Raw genomic sequence first — 20,423 nt, forward strand, 5'->3', positions numbered from 1 at the left:
ATATATGAACTTTAAAAGAGAGTATATGTTGAGGTTATTATTATGTACAAATGAAAGTAAAACTGAAATCCATTTGTTGCGAACTGTTCAGATAGTGTACAGTTAGGTGTAATAAAATAAAATAAATAAAAATAAATAAATGAGGTTACAAGGTTTTAATACGACTGTGACAATATGTTTTTAAAAGCTGCATTTTCCCCCAGTTATTCTAAACTGAGCAAATAAACAGCAATAGTGTGTTATTTTTAATTCAGCAACCACCAAAACATGCAGTTTGAGCAGGGGTGCCCAACCATTTGCATATAACTGTAAAAATACATTGCCCGTTGTCCATTCTCTGAGTTGAAGCAGTAATGCTGTGTAATGTAGTGCTTTTTAACCATGAAATAGTTTTGAAGCTGTAGAGTGTATGAGCTTTCTGGTATACACTGCAGCAATGCCAATGATCAGAATGCAAAGGAACACCACTACACCCACGGCCACTCCCAGCCCAGCGGAAGAGGCAGAACTAGTCTGCGTGCCAGATGTGACTGTGAGAGAATAAAAATGAGTTACCAGAGAACATATCTTTAAATGATGCAGCTGTAGACAATTTCAGAGATGTGTGTTTGGGCATCCTCGGCAAAATGTTGCATCTTTAAATTGAGAAGTAGTAAACGCAGCCTCAAGCATAAAACACACTATTTGGAAATCTTAATGCACAGTTTTTCTTATAGTAAAAATGATAGAAAATCTAAATTATCAATCATTTAAGCATTGCAAAGCCTTCAGATCTTGATTGTAAATAGAAACTATCAGCTGTATCAAATTTACAGGCTTTATAAGTTCTCTAATTCTTATGCTAAATCAACCATGGGCTCCTTTAAGAAACTGTTTAAAAACTTAGAAACATAATCTGTGATCACAGGGCAGAAGAAGGTTATAACAAGATGGCCAAGCATTTTCAACTTGTGGTTTCGTTAATGTAGAATGTATGTAAGTAATGGCAGTTCAGGGGAACTGTGGAGGTCAATATGTGATCTAAAGGAACTGGGCAACTCTCAGAGAAAACTGCTCATGTGCTGGTTGGAAAAGGCAAATTAACCCCTCATGTGACTGCCAAGAACCTGCATGAACATTTAGCTGATGGAAAGAAGGTCATGAAGTCAGTGGCATTGGCAGTACTGCATGGGTGAAGGGAAGAATGGATTTGACTGAATATTAGCAAATTCTGGATGCAGAGGTCAAACCATCTGTGAACAGGTTGAAGGTAAAAATAGAATATTTCAAACCATACAATAAGAATTTATACAATAAGAGGCTGTGTTTACCACTTCTCAAATAAACAGTGTCAGGTAGCCAAGGGCTTTTTTTTTCATACAACTGTATATTTACATTTCTTTTGATGTAGCTTACCTTGTGTATTTGATGGAAGGGCTAAAATGAAAGAAAACAGAAACGTTACACAGAATTTCTTTACTTTTTTGTAAAATAATATGAATAAACTTACATGAACAAACTTTGAGTTTTAGGAAAGGAGTGCTTTGGCAAAGCATTTAATTGAATATACTTTGAATAAAGAATATATTCAATATTCATGTGCCAAGAATTATTCATATATCTTTAGTAATAACTTTGATTTATCTACCTAAGATAAAAATTGTGTAAACACAGTCTCAGTAGTGTACGATAAGATTAATGGGCAGCCTTGTCCAGGGAGGACCATGTCTAGAGCTTGTCCTCCCACCACTCTTATGTCCTATACCTTTCCATTTCTCCCTTTCATTTTCCTGAGATGGAGTTCATGCTAACCCCAACCAAACACACACAGTCACACACACACATACACACACACACTCCATCTTCTCCCTGTTCTGCAGTCCTATTTCTCAGTCTTACACTCACACTGGGTTTTGTCCAGCAAACTTTGCATACAAAATCTCATGCATTTTAATGAGAATTTTGCATACACAACTTCCGGGAGAAGACATTTGTCATCTATGATGCACTCTGTACTGTCTTGACTCTGTCTCGGCTCTGTCTAAGCCAACAGGGAGGAGGCATGTTAGCTGGATATGAAAAACTGCTGAATCAAAAAGGACTGTTTACAACGATTTGGGGCCCGCTTGCAACTGCACCCATTTAGCAAGTGGTCGCGAAATGCAAAAACCCAGTGGTTCTGGGAACCAAATGGTTCTTTGAGCCACGCCATAAAATACTGAGACATGTTGGTCACACTTTGGTTAACAATATAGTATTTTTGCCATTTGTTTGATTAACGTATGAATGTGCTTATGATTGAAAGGTCATACCGCTCTCAGTTCTGGTAATAATGAGAGGAGAAGTAATGGTGGCAGACTCTGAGACGCCGTCTTGAGAAGAAGAAGCAGAGCTCACATCTCTCCTCCTCCTGCCATTGAGACATAGCTGTGGGCAGATGGAGAATGTGCAGGTGAGAAAGTGCATTAATGGGGGAATAGGTGTTTCTGTGAGAATGCCTAGATGTGTGCATACGTGTTGAAATGAAAACCTGTTTGAATGTGTGAGAGCTTCCTGCAGATTAGCTGTAATGCAATTACCCTGTACATTCCGCAGATGGTCATGTCACACAGACGTGTAATGCAGTGCAGGTAGTACGTAGAAACCGTTTGGTTCTGTTGCTCCATGAACCGGAAAGCAGGGAAGGAAAACCGCGCTCGATTACTCATGCCGTTTTCAATTATGTTGGTCATCTCATCACAGTAACACCTGTAAGAAGAAACACACACAAACCAAACATGCATTCACACTTTTACTAAATGCTTTGCGTAACTGTGCTAAGGATGCTATACCACAAGCTATAACAGTCAAACATGAATGTCTTAAAACTACATCATGTTTGACTCCCTGAGGAAGCACATGCTAGCACTTGTAGGCACATTTTCTGAGTGGACAATGTGGAAAAATGTCGGTTTGTCAAAAATATATTTTCAGTTTCAGTTCTAAACCCAGCGAACCTCAGCTAACTTTACCTAGCGTGGTTAAAGGTGATGGAACAAAAAAGCTTGCTGTTCCAACTTTGCCCTGCTGCCCTCTGTAAATGGGAAACGCACACGATTGCTTGGCACGAGCCACACAACGCAATTCCAGACAATCAGCAACAGCGTTCGTGCAGGTGCAAAATATAGAGGGCCATGTGTATCTGGCACAAAAAGGAAAAAATCTGTCGAACAAAAGCTTAACTGAAAGTTCTTTGATCAGGCAAGGAGAGAAGATACATTGGTGAGGTGTCTAGACGGTGGAGAGACCTCAGAGAGCTGAGAGGAATGAAAAGGTCAGAAACAGGTCAGCACCGTTTTGTCCCGTTTGTGAATGCTTAGGATAAACAATCACAATTGGTTTGCTTAGCAGCTAACCTAGCTAAAGCTTATTACTTGCCACTCTACATTAAAATGGATCGTCCGCCTTGCAGTGCACATGGCCCAGCTGAGTTTTGAACTTGAATAGCAATGTTAGGGCTAACTAATGAATGTTGCTCATGCTTATGGTGCCGCACAACTAAACAAACCTACTATTAATGATTACATTACACAGAAACACAAGAACTTTCACCAAAGCTCATTTAAGAACTTACGGAACAAAGAGGTTGTAGAGGGTGGCGTTGTCTGAGTTCAGTGCGGTAGAAGCGTAACATCTGTCCAACAACACAAAGTACCTGAAGCGACACAAAGTATATGGTTAGAATTTTAAGCTCAATTCAACAATAGTATCAAACCCTGCTCCATAATCTATTAGGGCCCTATCTTATACCCTGCACAAGGCGCATCGCAATGCTCATGGCTATCTTTCACCCCGCCAACAGTCTTCCATCTGCGTTGTTTAAATAGCAATGGTGCTTGCAAATATATCTACACTGATGGGCGTGGTGGTCTCGAAATGAGGTGTGTTCAGGTACATTTCTGGCGTATTGCTATCTTGGCAACAGAAAACACAGGTGCACTGACTGAAAACAACCTAGGCAGACGTCAACAGTCAGACGTTCTGACGTATCTTGACAGTGAATTAGTGAATTGTCAACACAGGTGCATGCCCAACATGAGTACACCCCCGGTTGTTGCGCACACATGGACACACAGCAGTGCACAAACCCATAGCGCATGCCATTTGGCAGCTATGCTAACTTTTACATCAACAATATATTCCTGCTGTACCGTAAATGACCAGCTTGCACACCTCCACAGTGCTGAGAAGCGTTGGACACCTCCAGGTAGCTACGCAATTGAAATAGCAATCTGCCAAAGTCAGACCGCACCTGGCTCACTGATTGGTTTATTCCATGTTAAACCAAAAACACACCCATGCATAATTAGGAGACTTTGTACATGCCTTTTCCCGTCGTTATGACAGCAAAGATACACTGACACTTCCTAAATCAAGCTTCACAGTGCCTGGTTAACGGCTCACCTAAAAAGATCGCTAACATAGGGCCCATAATCTTTTAATCAAACAAAAAATTATGATCGTACTGGCTGGAGAGATTCATGGCATGGACCTGCACAAACACATGAGTCCTCAGCTCGATCCCCAGGCGCGGAATTACCAGGGGTTTGGTGAAGTTTACATCCTAAATGAAACAGAAGAGGGACATTATGTAGGAGGGTTCATGTTATTATATATATATATATATATATATATATATATATATATATATATATATATATATATAACACGCTAGTGCCATTAGTTAACATATATACAAAGTATGATGCTGCTGATTAGCCTTACACTGAAGAGCCGGAGGCTTAGTGTGCTGATGAAACTGCCATTGCCGTCCTTCATGGCAATAGAGGTGGATGACCTGTAGGGGACGAAGAAATTTGACCCTAGGTGAGATCAGTAATGTAAAACTACAGGACAACAAATAACTGACTAACTGAAGCTAAACCTAACCCTAACATAACCAAAATTAAAGCACTTACTGTCCGAGCTCGAATCACGGATGTGATCTACTACTAGCCGTAGAGGACAGAGTGGTCAGAGAGTCGGCTTCACTGCCAGACTGTGGAAATGAGGCCTCAGCTGAAGTCACGTTCTACAATCCTCAGGTGTAAGTCTTGGCAAGGCGGAGAGGACTGTGTAAGAGCACCTTTTCGACTGGGTTATTTGCAGGGACTTGAACTGCGCTAGCAGAGTGCATTTTTCAGCTAAGCTAGAGGTAGGGTAAGGTTTCCCCTTGGTGAAATTTTGAGTTATAGTGTGTTGAAGATATGCTGGTTCTCCAATTTGGTTTATGTAACCAGTGGCACAGTGGGCTTTTGAGATGCTGTGCAGTATACCACAGCCAATGGTAGGGGTTTGAGGTATGATTGACAATAGTGTTTTCAGTGCGCTAAAACAAAAGGGCTACTTTAAGACTGAGAAGCCTCTTTTCTCCAACAACCAGATACAGCATAGCAAGTAAGACTTACAGTGAAAAGCCTCAAATGATGGCACACACAAACTATCCCGATACTCTTGTCAGTTGGCTGAAAGCTAATTGCTAGCTAGCTAGAAAACAATATTAGAAACACATCATCAATATTTTGTGTAACCTTTTTATAACCCTACAGTACATTTTTGTCAACATACATTCATACGTTCAGTATTTTCAACCGTAGAGTTGCCAAAACTCTGTTCCTGTCAGAATTGTTATAGGTAAGTTCAGATAAGCAGGGGTTTCAAGATTTGTGATTTTCCCACCAAATTAAAGGTAGTCTGAAAATGCAGCCATGGGTGGAAATAATGAAGTCGCAGAGTGCATTCAGTTTTAGGTACTGGCAGTCCAGCTCATTCAGTCATAGTCTCATTTAGCAGCATTCAGTCATGTTGGTCTTTTAAGGTAGGCACAAACACAACAAAGCACAACAACAAAGCAGGTTTCTGAATAAATGTTGTTTTTAAGTAAAATTATTTTTATTTGATAAAGGAATTATTATTTTAACTATTCATGGTTAAATAAGACCTGTGCCAAATTGAATTGCCTTTTCTCTGTAAAATCTGCTCATAATATCACAAGAGGCTATAGCAGTGCAAAGTGATCATGTTTTCTTTATCTTTTATTTTTGTTGTAGCTTCTGAGCTCTACTTAAGGGACAACTACACTAAAAATAGTCCCTTAAGTGCACAAGTGCAAACAGGTGACCTGGCTGTGCTTAACCTAAACTAAACATCGTTGTTTAAATAAAGATCTTTGTAATGTGACCTATATCCAACATTCCTCTAAACAGTTCCCACTTCTAAACTGATGCAAAAGAGCAATGCTTCACATAACGTTTCGGATTCATTTTTGTCATCATCACTATCAAGCTATCAAGGAGTCTTCTAATTTTTTAGCCAGCATGCTCAGAGATCTGATAAAACAGCCAACAGACCAACATCACACTAAGGGTGCCATTAACCCACCCCTGAGAGAGCAAGACCAACTGTGCTCTCCCTGACTCCAGCTGCTGATAGCAACATGCATGACCTGGGATTCGTTTCCTTGAATCATAGTTGCAGCGCCTTAGTCCACTAAACCACTCAGAGCACTTTGGTGCCTTCAAATTTTGTATGAATAAGTCTGTTACTTCGCTATCCCGCCACTGAAAACCTCTCTCTCGACTGCCGTCCTTCATTTTCCCTTCTCCTTTCATTGAGTTGGATTGATGCCCAGCGTCCAAAGTTGCATGAATTAGGACCTGGCTGTTTACTTCCACAAAATTTCAGTACCACATGTGAAAGTGGCCCAAATCGGATGTAAATAAATGTCGGATTCAATGGTTTTTTGGTTTTTTTCTGTTCACACTGCCACACAGATAACATCTGTGTCACATATAACAAAAAAGATCACATTTGGGTCCCTTTTATGTTATCACTCACTCATGCACATTTAGACTTTGGTGCTTTGCATTAGTGACACTGTGCCTCCTTGTTAAACAATTCAGTCCCCAAGAGAATGAGCTACCTTTGGACTATTTCTCAAAACTAATGATTGATATGTTTCATTCCTGGAATTGCAGACCTGCATCCTTAGCACTGGCTGTTTTTTTTTTGTTTTGTTTTTTTATCTGATATGTGAGCTTCTTCCCCAGTGAGTTCCACTTTTTGTCCCTTCGTGTTGTATAAGATGAAAGACATTGTTGTCCATCTGGAGTTCTTTTTTATTATTATCATTATCATGCAAAAAAAGGAAACACCATGAGGAATGCTTACACATCCATCTCGGTGTTGTTGATCAGGTACTCCAGAGGATAGGCACACGAGTAAAAGTACTTCAGCTCAGCATTATATGTCACTGTCCCTATTGTGGGGTCATATGATCGCACCACACCACTGATGTTTACTGTCTGGATGTCGGAAAAGTCTGAGAATATTCCTGTGCCTGGAGCGCTGGTGGTCTGTGGAGGAAAACAGAACCAGAAACTTGCAGATTAATTTACCAATTCGATCTGCTTTGCTTAAAATAACTCTTTTGTTCGGACAGATGGTGAGTGAATCCGAAACAGTATGAGAAAGAGAGAAGATCATTTCTCTCCTCAGTGTAGCCTCAAAATGCACTCAAAAAAGTAAGGCAGTAAATTCACTTGAACCAAATGTTTACAGCGTTGTGACATGAATAAAGTTTGGGTAATTTTTATATTGTGCTGTCTAGTGAAACATATTGTATCTCCAAAATATCAACTTTACAGGACAAGCAGAAAAACTTTCTTAACGTTCCCTGGAAGTCAATGTAAAATAATTTATATATATATTTTTAAATAATTTATATATATATATATATATATATATATATATATATATATATATATATATATATATTATAATTATAATATATATATATATATATTATAATTATAATTATAATTAATATTAAAGAAGTCATATTATAAGTCATAAGTCATATTATGATAATTATAATTAATATTAAAGTCATTTTGGAGCATTTCCATTGGTCTGTTCATCTAGAATTATTTACACAGTGAACAAAGTGGCCACATGGTTCAAATGATAAAACAAATGATGATGAAAATGAACAAAATTTCAGATACATGTTTTACATTGGTCAGCCGTGATATACAGTAACAGCTTAAACCATGCAAATCCAAGTTTAAATATTTTAGATCACTACACTGTAGTTTTTCTGTAAGCTTTCTGCCATAAGATGTCTGTCTCTTTTGAAGTACAGGACCTTATGGACATTTATGTTATTGTAACTGCAACCAGTCATTTGACATTTTATGCTCTGTCAATCACTCTGGACACATTTTAATGTTCTTTCTTTGTTTATTTGCAGCATTATTTGTATAAGAACTAGCATATCAGAATAATTTTAGTCTCATGTCATTCATTTTTTTTACTTAAATGTGTGCATTTAATATTGCTGCAGGAATGTATTACCCATGTTGCAAATAGTAAGATATTGCTGTAATAAACAATGTATGTCTAAATGTATCCAGATACTCCTTCCAAAAAGTGAATTCAGCTACTTTAAGGTGTGCCCATTGCTAACAGAGTTCTTCAACTGCTCACACAGAGACACACACACACACATGTTCATCAAAAAGAATGATGTCACTTTACTTGGATGGTCCATTATGGATGTGTTGTAGCTGCTCACCTGACATTCAGCTATCAACTGAATATCTATTACATGCAACTGAGCTCTAAGTTGAATGTAAATGACTGTGTATTAAATGTAACCATGCACCTAACCCTAATCTTACCCTTGAAACAACCCTTAATCATAACGATAACCTTAAACTGAACCTTAAATCTCTAGCTAATCCTAAAAGGGTAAGGTTAAGGTAAGAGTCAGGTGCAGGGTTACATTCACCACACAGTCATTTCCATTTCAGTTGCCCCCCAACATTTAGCTGTCAAGCTGTTGAACTGCATTCTCTGGAGTAATGGAGTTAGTTCCATTAGCTTTGTACCTTTTACGACAGTACCTCTGGGATGAGCCAGAGTGGTGCTTGTCATTCACAACTAATTGTCGAATGTCAGTATCTGACGTTACAAATGCTCTTGTGACTGAATGCAACCAAAGCTTTACTTTCAACATATTGTGTAAAGCCTTCCCAGAAGAGTACAGGCTGTTACTGTAGTAAAGGGGAATGAACTTCCTATGCATGTCTAAAAATGAGAAGATAAACTAGATACATTGACTTATAATAGGGAGAATATTGTCTTTGTCATTGCCACTCCGGGCTCGGCACACTGCTACTGCACTATGTAACTTTGGTGAAGGTGTGTGAAAGCTCTTGCGAGAACGGTATAATGCTGCGTAACCCAAGTTATATTTGTATAATCTTGTAACTTTACTTGACTTCATTAGCCCACATGCTTCTTTCAGAGCTTGTCAACAAATGTCTGTGTATAGCTGATCATGAGGAGGGCCTCAGAGCATGATTTGTATTTTTGACAGTGGTATAAAAGTGGTGCTAATCATAATGAAAGCTCTGACAGCTTCTGATTGAGGAGGGAAAACGCTGATGAACTTTGACCCACACTGTTTACACCATTCCCATGCCAAATTATTGCTTTCAAGGCAGTAATTTCAAGTATTACATATACTACAACTCAGTGTACTCTAATTTATACAGCGATACCGCAGGGCTGTATTATAAAGCCATTTCTTACCTTGAACTTGCTGCCACAGGCAGTTGTCATATTGATGGGGAAGTTGAAGCGGAGGACAGGAGGAGCAATGGAAGTATCTAGAGAACCTTTGCAGGTTGGGTCATTCATAATGTCGTTGAGGAAGAGCAAAGATTCGTTGTAGCCTGTGTAGACCACCGGACATATCTGTATGGCCAAGTCGATGGAATTAGTGCCACATTCCACAGCAATATCAGTGTACTCTGGGCAAAAAGGAAAAAAGAAAAATAAATGAACAAACAGAGATTCCAGTCACCATATTCAAGATTTATAAATAAACCTTCATAAATCCATAAAATAACCGAAGTGGACTTTTAAACATAGAATAATTTCAATGTAGATTCCATACTGTGATGCAAGCAAATTAAAAATAATATATATATATATATATATATATATATATATATATATATATATATATATATATATATTTGAACCCTGTTTGTTGTCAAACATCTATATTTACATTTAATGGCAAGTAAATTTAGATTGATACTATACCTGGTCTTCTCAAGTATGAGGAGCAATCAGCAGCTGTTAACTGACTGCTAACAGTAGTTGCACCTAAAGACATGAGGAACAGATGGAGGAGCATTTTCCAATCGTCCTGTTTTCAGCCTCGGCCTGTGTATAAGAGAAATACAACACCAGCAGCCAAGATAGTCATCAGCCCAACATCTAAGAGTGAAGGAAAACTCGGTGACCATCCTTTCGTACTTACCTTTTCCCTGCTTATCCTCCACTTTTGATCCTTGAGTATATCATACACTGTTTTAAAGGACGTCCTTTAGAGGGATGGGACAAAACATGGACAAAAATAAGGTCATACCTTTAATGCAACAGCCTCTTTAGTCCAGCATATGAGCCTAACTCTTTGTGCACAAGCTACCACTGAACTTCCCTAAGGGCACTCAGTGAAATTACACACCTTTCTTAGCATGTCTTTTCCTTATGTGTTGCTAGTCGTAAAGACGTCCGGTATACCTTTTGAGTGCCGTGGTCTTTTTCCCAGCATCTTCTCTTAATGCACACTAAAGCTTGATATAGGAGTCCATTTTACCATTAATACCATCAGGTTACATTCCAGTCCCACACACACCCACACAAACATGCACCTACCTATACTTTCAGCAGCAGTGTATTCCTTTCCATTGGAAAATCCCTAAAATGAAAAAGAAAAATCACCTTATCCAGAAAAGCATCTTCTCTAATTCTCACTATGATTATTGGCTCAATGGACTTCTTTTAGTATTATTTCAGAAAACATCCAGCACTTGACACTTATACACATATGTATATATATAAACAGTAAGTCTATTTTTATGGCATTTCATAGTAGATATAAAACAGAAACCTGGTAGGGCACAGAAGTTTTTGATCTGTTTACATGTGCAAGAACAGCATGAGTCAGGTGAAAATTCATATTATTATAATTATTATTATTACTGTATTACACTGTATATATTTGGTCTTGGATTTCTAGATAAATATGCCCACATATGAGCACAGAGGTGGGTTTAACTTCATAGACAAAATATGCTAAACCGTTACAGTTACAGTTACCAAATAATTCACAATAGTTTCTACATTAGGAGTAAAAGCTGAATAACCCACTTTTTTAGTTATTTTTAGGGTTTAAAGGTTACAAGAATCTGCTTTAAAAAAAACAAACCTCATCAGCTTTTAAGCATAATTTTAGCATAATCTCTAATGCACATTAAATTATGCAGCATTTGCAGGCTGATACCCGTACAAGCACCCATCTCCATCCACTGTGCCATCAGCAAATTGCTGTACCACTTGAATTGGTCGCCCCTGGTTTCACTTCTTTAAATTTCTACACTTGTATGTTTACAGGTTGTTTTTGTGTTTGTATGTGTTGGTTTTTATATTAGCTGGTTCAAAATTCTCCGGACCCTCCTGATTATCCACTCTTGCCTTGATCTCAACTGTTAACAGGTGGTAGCAGAGGTAACATACAGCTGTTAGTAACCCATTATTTTATCACTTGTTCAGTGATGTTTTTTAAAGCTAGCATGTACTCTACTCTACAGTGTAACTATGTGCTTTTGATTATTTTTATTAATTCTTAAGCTAAACTGAGCCAACTGAGTTCCAGTAAAAATGCATGTACAAACCTACTCAGAGCCCATGCCCACCTAAAACCCACCTAGCCCATGTTCCACCCATGTGAGCCACACCTGAGCATGTTAGCTGGGTTATTTTGTTACTCATAGTTCACACTATGTTGCATAATTGTAAGAAATGTGTTTAGTAATTACTGAAGTGCTGCATACTTGCATGAACAATAATTCTGCACTTTAATGTGAGGCTATAAAAGTGAGATATTGTGACTGAATGTGCCACAGTCACAACAGTGTATAGAGCAACATCATCAACAAAAGGTTGATGTCATACTCAAACACACTACACCAAACCCTTCCAGCTACATATAGTGTGACACCTCCACCCATCGTACTGCAAGTTGTAGTTGTGAGCTTGTGTCACATGCTGGCGGTGCTTTTACTTGTAGTTTATTCATGGAAAACAAACATACATTTTCTTGCTATCAGATCAAAACCTAATTCCTTTTTTTACCATTTGAAACCTAGCAGCACTATGTCTAGAGCCCAGTGGGCTTAGGACTCCAATTTCATCTTTGGCCCACTGAAAATGAATGCTCAAGATTGCTTATTTATAGCTTATTGTGGCGATCAAGAAGCATCTCATTTAAAGCGTCAAGTATTTTTGTACACTCTTAAAAATAAAGGTGCTACAAAGGGTTCCTTGAGTGAAGCAATAGAAGAACCATTTTAGTTCAATGAAGAACCATGCTAGTATTAGAGACATGTGAGTGTGAAGACCCCTTAGATTGCTAAGGCAACTCCACACCAGAAAAAGCTATCTAAAGGTTCTTCACACTCACACATCTCTATTACAGACATGGTTCTTTATGGAACTAAAATGGTTCTTCTATTGCTTCACTCAAGGAACCCTTTGTAGCACCTTTATTTTTAAGAGTGTACAAAAAAACTTGACACTTTAAATGAGATGCCTTAGAACCTCAGGTGAGTTTTCTTCTTAATGTAAGCAATACAAGAGTGCCCCCTTCAGCCTGAGTGCCACAGCTGTGGTCTCCCATAGCTAGTGAGGACGGAGTTCTGGTACTATTTGATGAACTCAGAGCTTACCAAAAGATGATGAAACTAGGCAGGCCATTTCACTTCACACAAAGTGTATAAAGCACAATGAAACTAGATAGGTCATTTTACTCCACTCAGATGAGACTGAGGGTTAAAATATGAAATGTCAGACCAACAGGACACTAAGAGTTATGAATATTTAGTTTAGCTTCCACAATGCGCTCTACAGCAGAGTGTGCTGTAAGTTGAATCAACTGAGCAGTGAGAGTGTTTGTGTTGTGGTCAGATCAAATTTCGGCTCCTCTGTGGAAAGAATAGGGATTCGGGTATCAGTGAAATGAGAACCATGGCGCTGTGAAAGAAAAGAAAATAAGGTGTGAAATTAGGCTAATGACAATAAGGATCAAGAGCAGTAAAGGTCAAATTTAAGATCAGATGTTCCTCACATTGTTGAGGTAATACTACTGATATGTTTGCTTTATGTTGATTATGCTTAAAGTTACAGATTACATGCACTCTTAAAAAAAGGTGCCAAGTCAGGTTCTCTGGAGTGATGCCATAAAGACCCATCAAACTGAAAGGTTCTTCAGGGAACTAAAAGTTGTTCTTCAACGCCATTGGGCCGAAGAGATTTATTTTTAAGAGTGTATAGTAGAGGTACAATGCCTATCCAGCTATCCATCAATCGTCTTAACTGCTTCTTCCTAGTTAGGGTCATGGTGTGTCCAGAGCCTACGTGGAATCATTGTGTGCTAGGCAGAATTATACTTCTGGATAGGGTGCCAGCCCATCACAAGATACCATGCATACACTCATTCATTCATATCTAGGGGCAATTTAGCATAGCAAACTCACCTATTATAGTTGTGTTCCAAAGCCTGGGCTGCAACTGACTTAGGGTGGGTCCTTGGATGGACTGTCCTATGAAAACTCTTATTTTTATTGGCCTGATGGTCAAACAAATGGAAAAGTCTGATGCCACGCCTCTTGCAACTGCAGTGTAAAACCTGTGTGCTTCTTCATTTCATAATTATAATTATAAAAAACTAACATTTACAAACAAACTTCACTGAGGACCTTTAAGCCTCCTATGATTTAGTGACCAAAGTTTTGAAACACAGCTCATTGGGAGGTGCTTTTGTAAGGTTGAAGGAAACGAGAGTACCTAAATAAAACAGGGAGAACCCATCAAACCTCACTGACATTGCACTTGACCAGAGCAAGGATGGAAACCAAAAACCCAGGCCTCTGGAGCTGTGTGGCACACCTCCAGATACAATATCTTTTTGTAGTTTGTAATTAATAAAACAATTATTAATATGTTTATTTTTTAGTGAATTGGTTTATATTGAGGGTACTTCTATTGTATCTGTGCTTGTACATTTGATTTCTTCACCATTGCAGCCCATTTTTCTGTTTGTGTGACATTTCACAGACTGGTGGAGCTGCTCACACATTGCCTGTTTAGTTGGCTAGCTGCCAGTACGCACATTTGTCTACAGCCAAAAACAAATTATATTTATACACAATTATACAATTGTTGACCACTTTTAGGACTTTGAGCTGTGGAGTAAACTGGTCAAATCATGCTGGGGAATAGTGGTTATGTGATTCTCACAAGAAGTTTTCTAAGTCTGCTATTTCCATCTCTCTGCTGACTGACTGACTGCCTGAACTGTTGAAGCAAGCTGAGATAGCCAGATAGCCAGATAGATTTTACAGAATATTTGGATTAGGACATTCTTTTTAGAACAGGGGATACCCAAAAGAGACACTTTTAGTGGACCATCTCAGATGAATACTGTAAACTTTTCATGAGCCTACAGCCTAGTGACATAGAAGTGGTTTTATTTAGCGATGTAATCACAGTGTCACCACTGTTGAGCGCAGAGGAAGACACTTTATTTATGCTGAAATATGGATTAAATTTCATAACTAACTCTCATTCTCTTACCCCTCCCTCATCTCTCTCTCTCTCTCTCTCTCTCACACACACACACACACACACACACACATGCTGCTGCTCTCTTAGCTCTAAGCTTAATCCAGCCCAATGACTGATCATCCGTCTGTCTCTTACAAAGTTGTTGAAGCATTTTCTCTATTAAAGCTTCTGTGTCTTAGCTTTGTCGTGTTCGAGGCTGATGTTCTCAAAACTACGCTGAGATATTATAAGAAGAAAAAAAACAGATTACTGTAGCCAGTGTATTAGACTTACTACACATTTATTTGTTCTCCTGGCCAAAAAATGAAGGATGTGGTAGCTAGCATTTTAACTTCACACCACTAATAAATACATATCGCTGCTGTCCAATAAGAACCATGTATCTCAATTGTTTTTTTCCATCATTTGAACCCTGTAGCTGCTTCTGTAGACTGTGTAAATAATTCTGGATGAATCATCCAATAGAAATGCTCTAAAAGATTTTGAACAAACTCTTATTTTACATTGACTTCTATTCAAAGTTAAGACCATTTTTGCCATTTTTCCCCATTTTGGAGATACATGTTTTTCATTGGGCAGCGGTGATGTATACCTTGGTATACTTAATGTAGCATTCCTTGGCTGCATTTTGCCTAGGCTTGTTATGCTAAAAATATTTATTTTTGTCGGATATTCAACTCACACCAAGACATGGTTGGTTTAGATGATGTTTATTTATTATGGTTCATGCATTAATGAATGAATCACAGACACACATATGCAGTTTAGACATCAGTGTGTAATTAGAATCATAATAAAATCTTTTACAAAGTGAAAGCTAATTTCAAATATTAGACCAGAAGGACTTGTATTCTTTTTTTGGCCTAATTCCTTCAAAAGCTTTTTTTTATTTGTTGGACTAATTACCCAAGATCTCTGATATGAATTAGAAGGGCTGAGCCTTTTTTTGGCTGGTTTGAAGTGTCTAAATTGGCAATTTGAGCTGACTACTTCAAGTATATCTAGAGGTTTCTGTTGTGTACTAATGTAAAACATGTTATATACTCAATATGTCACAGAATATTTAGTATGCCATTTTACTTTCTATTAATTAGCAGCTAAAAACTACTGTTCTTAGGAGGGACCACGTGTGCATAATTATTTTTTATACATGCCAAAATAAAATAAATTACTTTAAATTTTAATAAACCTTTAATAAATCTACTCAAATTCTCCAAAACAGAAGCATTCCTGTTCCCCAAACTATAAACTATGATGCCATATATTTTATATACCTTTTCCCCATAAGTCAAATCTCTCAAAGCCCTGCCTTAAGAGATTAACCTGTTGTTCCTGCTGTGCCATACATTCAAAAGTAATGGAGTTACCATCTTCCTTCATTAAACCTCACCGATATTTACATTCTCAATGGCTACAATTGACACAGATTTACCAGGTTGTACTATAGAAATCAAGTAGAATTTAGCTTTTACAACATTAGCTATAATGGCCCTGCTCTGTTGTCCAGCAGTAGAAGAGGTTGGCCACCAGCCACCCAAACCTCTGAGATGAAGCAGAGCCACTGCAGTCTGTAGGAGCTTTAGCTGCGGAGAATTTTGGAGGCGCCCGAGGCAAGGACCTTCTTGTAGATGATAACAGCTGCTCCGATAATGCCAACGCAGACAAATGCCAGAATGCCCACGGCCACCCCAAGCCCGACGGACGAGTCTGAACCAGAGTTACTGCCGGACACAGCTGAGGGAGACATGAAAATTTGATGAGCACCTTGATATAACCCTTTAAATGTACAGTCTTATAGTGGTTAAAGTTATGGAAAATAATGTGAAGAACCTTTAAAAGTTTAATTTTAAGGTTCTTAATACTCATCTGTATTTCAAACATGGTTCAAACATGGAACCAGAAGTGTCTCTTTTATGGCAAATAATCATTTGTAGCACCCTCATTTGTAGTAGTGTACACAGGATTTCCTCATTAAAAAAACATATCAGTGATTCTAAAGTAGTACATACAACCCAGATAACCTGCCCAGGTGGTGCCTGAATGGGTAGCCCAACTGGAAGCCAGAAGGTTTTGTCCATGGGTTCCATGTTAGCTCCACGTATCAATGCCCACCGGGGTCAGTGATGGGACCAGGATGGGTTAAACATGGGCCCTATGTGATTTTGACTCATGGGGCCTAGATTAAACCCATGTGAGAATAAGGTGAGCTGTAACTGGGTCCCAGTAACAACACATGTACAAACCCACTCAGAGCCCATGCCCACCTGAAACCTACCTAGCCATGTTCAACCCATGGGAGCCCCACATGAGCATGTTAGCTGGGTCAGGATCATTAGTTATAATTTAAGGCAATATTTCTAAAATTTGCTATTTAGCTCAGTTTCTTATGGAGAAAAATTTTTCAAATGTTTAGTGTTTGAGAAATATGCAGCTTACCTTGCTCCTTTGATGATGACGCTGAAATAAAAGAACAGAGAGTTAGCTCAAGAACTCCTTTCTCAAGGTTTATGAAATACATCTATTACAGGCATTTTGCTTCATAAGTATGAGCTGTATGTGTATGTGTGTATGGCTTATGATAAAATCGTACAGGTATCAGCTCGGGTAATGATGACAGTGGAGGTGAGAGTGGTGTAATTTGTGAGTCCGTTTTCAAGAGCAGGGGTAGTGTCCAGATCTCTTCTCCTTCTGCCTACGGAACATGTCTGACAGATGGAAATGGAAGAAGAAGCAGAATGAGTGTATGTGTGGATGAATATCTCATGGCTGACACAAAAAAAATGATGTAGCTCAATATTTTATAGGGTTTTTTGTCCACAAATTTGGAGGTACAGCAGCAACACTCTATTTGATATTTGCAGTAGGCTAAAGCCTGTATGAACTGGATTTGAATTTAAGGAACTAAAGATCTTCTGAGATTTATCCATATATGATATTTTGAAATATAGATTTATATGGAAATCAGGAATAATATATTTTCTCCAGTCCTGTTTATTCAGATGCAATATTAAGCATGAATATACTGTATTTGTGATTGTACAGTTGATGATCTCACCTTAAACGAACTGCAGGCCAAGCTCTCACACAGTCGGGTGATACAGTGCAGGTAGTATCTTGAGATTGTTTGGTTCTGTTGCTCCATGAATCTAAAGGCCGGGAAGGAAAAGCGAGCATTCTGACTCGCGCCGTTCTCAATCATGGTGGTCATTTGATCTCTGTTGCACCTGAAGAAGAGATTTATTGGTGTGAAAGACTGGAGACAACACCATGTTAATAACTCTAATTTACTATTGGGACCAATTTCCACCACTAAATTGTTTCTACCAACAGTGTTAATGACAACTAATGAACAAATATTGATTCGTCAGACCCACAATCATGGTTTTTAGAACAGTGGAAAGCGTGTGAGGCTTAGGTAATTTCATTGACTTAGCTCTAATTACAGTCAATTATAAAACAGAGACTTTGTTTTTGTATATCAATACTTGTAAAAGTAAAATGTAAAATGCCTAATGTATACACAAGTAGAAGAATCCACTGTCGTTTTAAAACAATTGGCTGCTGTAACCTTATGCGTAATTGTGTTCATTCTCCACCCGAACATTAAATATAGTATATTTTATTTATTATTTAAAAGAAAGCTTTAGTGTAGTAGCTGAAAGCCATGTGAATGAAAGCCAAACTGGCAGAACTCACCCCACAAACAGATTAAAGAAGGTGGAGTTGGTTGGGAAACGGGACACGGAAGCATAGCATCTATCCAGCAGCACAAAGTACCTGTAATGAAGCAGAACTGTATTGAGTACTTAACTCCCTGCAAAGTGGCTTTAGCAAAATGGCTAAAGAAATAAAACATGCCCTTACTGAGTGGTGAGGTTGGTGGCCTGGACCTGAACATACACTTTTGTCTTCAGCTCAATGCCCTGAGTAGGAATTGTCAGGGGTGTGGTGTAGGTCATATCCTAAATGAGAAAAAATACAATGGTTTTTGACAGTCTTCTGACACCCAAAAAAGTTAAGTAAGTTCACTGTGATCCACTTAAGCAGTAGTGGATCTATAGCTTATATGTTTTTGTTGTGATGTTGCTGGAAATGTCTTACGCTGTACAGCTTGATGCTCAGTGTGCTGATGAAGCTGCCATTTTTGTCCTTCACTGCAATTGCAGAAGATGACCTGTTGGAGAAGGTTTAGCAGTTGATGAACAATGTGAGGCTGGGCGTTGAGCATTGTGTCCAGTGTTATGGTCTAATGTTAGGGTGTGGACGTTAGAGAGTACAATGACACCATGTAACCCTAACTGTGGAGTAACCTTTCCGTAAAGCTGTGTTATGTTACTCATGAAGGAAGGGTGGTCTGAACATCCTTTCTTTAACCACTTAAAGTGGATAAGATTTCTAGAACTTTAGCTGGCCATCCTTCTAAAATCAGGCCCATGAATGCATTAAGCATTGCAGTAAATTTACTTGACCTTATTACTACTATATTACACCAACACATCTGGCACTTATATGACTATTAACAAGAAGACATACTTACACATCAACTTGTGTGTTGTTGATCAGGTACTCCAGGGGATAGGAACACGAGTAGAAGTACTTCAGGTCAGTGCTGTAGGTCACAACGCCATTTGTGAAGTCAAATGATTTTACCATACCACTGATGTTCACTGTCTGGATGTTGGAGAAATCTGAGAATATCCCGGTGCCTGGAGCGCTGGTGGTCTGTGAATTAGGTGGTAATTTAGTGCAATTTGAATACCAGAATACCGTCTCTAGATTATCTCTCTAATAATAATACAAATAACAATAATCATAATATCTAATATCTTATCTTATATATGCTGTATTCTGAGACTGCCCTCTCAGTTGAGACACAAATCTTTGTGTTAGTTCCTGTAGTCCTGTACCAGAGAGCCAAATCTCACCGTGAAGACGCTTCCACAGCCGGTGGTCACATTAATGGGGAAGGTGTAGCGGAGCACAGGAGGAGTGGCTGTGTTGTCCACAGTTCCTTTGCAATTAGGGTCATCCATAATATTGTTGAGGAAAAGATGAGACTCATTGAAGCCAGAGTAGACAGCCGGACAGAGCTGTATGGCTAGACCAATGAAATTTGTGCCACATTCCACGGCGATGTCGGTGTACTCTAGTGAAGAAAAGGAGGTTTTTAAGTGTGCTGAAAAGTATTCAACATAATCTAAAGGCGACTGATCAGATCGAAGTTCTACAATCCTCAAAGCAGCCATTCTTGGAATGACTTGTATGAACTAGTTTAGATATGTTTATTAAAGAGACTAAGGCTAAGAGACCTTGTAGGTGATGTGATGCTTTCATTAAAAGCCTATTCTCTATTTTAGCCCAAGTATTAGATACATTTACAATCAGTCTAGTTATAATTACATGCATGCAATCCAAATAAGCCAGACCTTACCAGGTTTTCTCAAGTACGCAGTACAGTTTGCCGATGTTGTCGCTATTAACTGACTGCTAACAGCATTCAGAGTGATGGAAACTAGGAAAAGCTGGAGGAGCATTTTCCAACCCTTGGTTGAGCTTGAGCCTGTGCAGAAAAGAAAGAGATCACCAACAGCCAAGTCAGTAACCAGTGTGACATCCAACAGTTTAGGAAAATGTTGAGAAGTTAGGTCCCAAGAAGCCAGGTTCCAGGAGCAGGAGTACGCACCTTGCATCAGATCCTTCAT

At 38.6% G+C, this 20,423-nt stretch overlaps 2 protein-coding genes across 2 annotated transcripts; both read right to left on the bottom strand.

The window, feature by feature from the left end:
- Nucleotides 1-375: 375 nt before the first annotated feature.
- LOC140536406 (zona pellucida-like domain-containing protein 1) lies at nt 376-10,228 on the bottom strand. The gene is made up of 10 exons (XM_072658192.1): nt 10,135-10,228; nt 9,616-9,836; nt 7,189-7,373; nt 4,744-4,816; nt 4,485-4,582; nt 3,593-3,673; nt 2,559-2,727; nt 2,292-2,406; nt 1,396-1,416; nt 376-530 (listed from the first exon to the last, which is right to left on the bottom strand). The coding sequence occupies exons 1-10, from the start codon at nt 10,226-10,228 to the stop codon at nt 376-378; spliced, it is 1,212 nt and encodes a 403-aa protein (XP_072514293.1).
- A 6,072-nt stretch (nt 10,229-16,300) lies between these two features.
- LOC140537041 (zona pellucida-like domain-containing protein 1) lies at nt 16,301-20,423 on the bottom strand. The gene is made up of 11 exons (XM_072659193.1): nt 20,405-20,423; nt 20,153-20,281; nt 19,647-19,867; nt 19,259-19,443; nt 18,823-18,895; nt 18,586-18,683; nt 18,418-18,498; nt 17,777-17,945; nt 17,312-17,426; nt 17,158-17,178; nt 16,301-16,455 (listed from the first exon to the last, which is right to left on the bottom strand). The coding sequence occupies exons 1-11, from the start codon at nt 20,421-20,423 to the stop codon at nt 16,301-16,303; spliced, it is 1,266 nt and encodes a 421-aa protein (XP_072515294.1).

This window comes from Salminus brasiliensis, chromosome 16 (assembly GCF_030463535.1).
Source record: "Salminus brasiliensis chromosome 16, fSalBra1.hap2, whole genome shotgun sequence".
Lineage (NCBI taxonomy): Eukaryota > Metazoa > Chordata > Actinopteri > Characiformes > Bryconidae > Salminus > Salminus brasiliensis.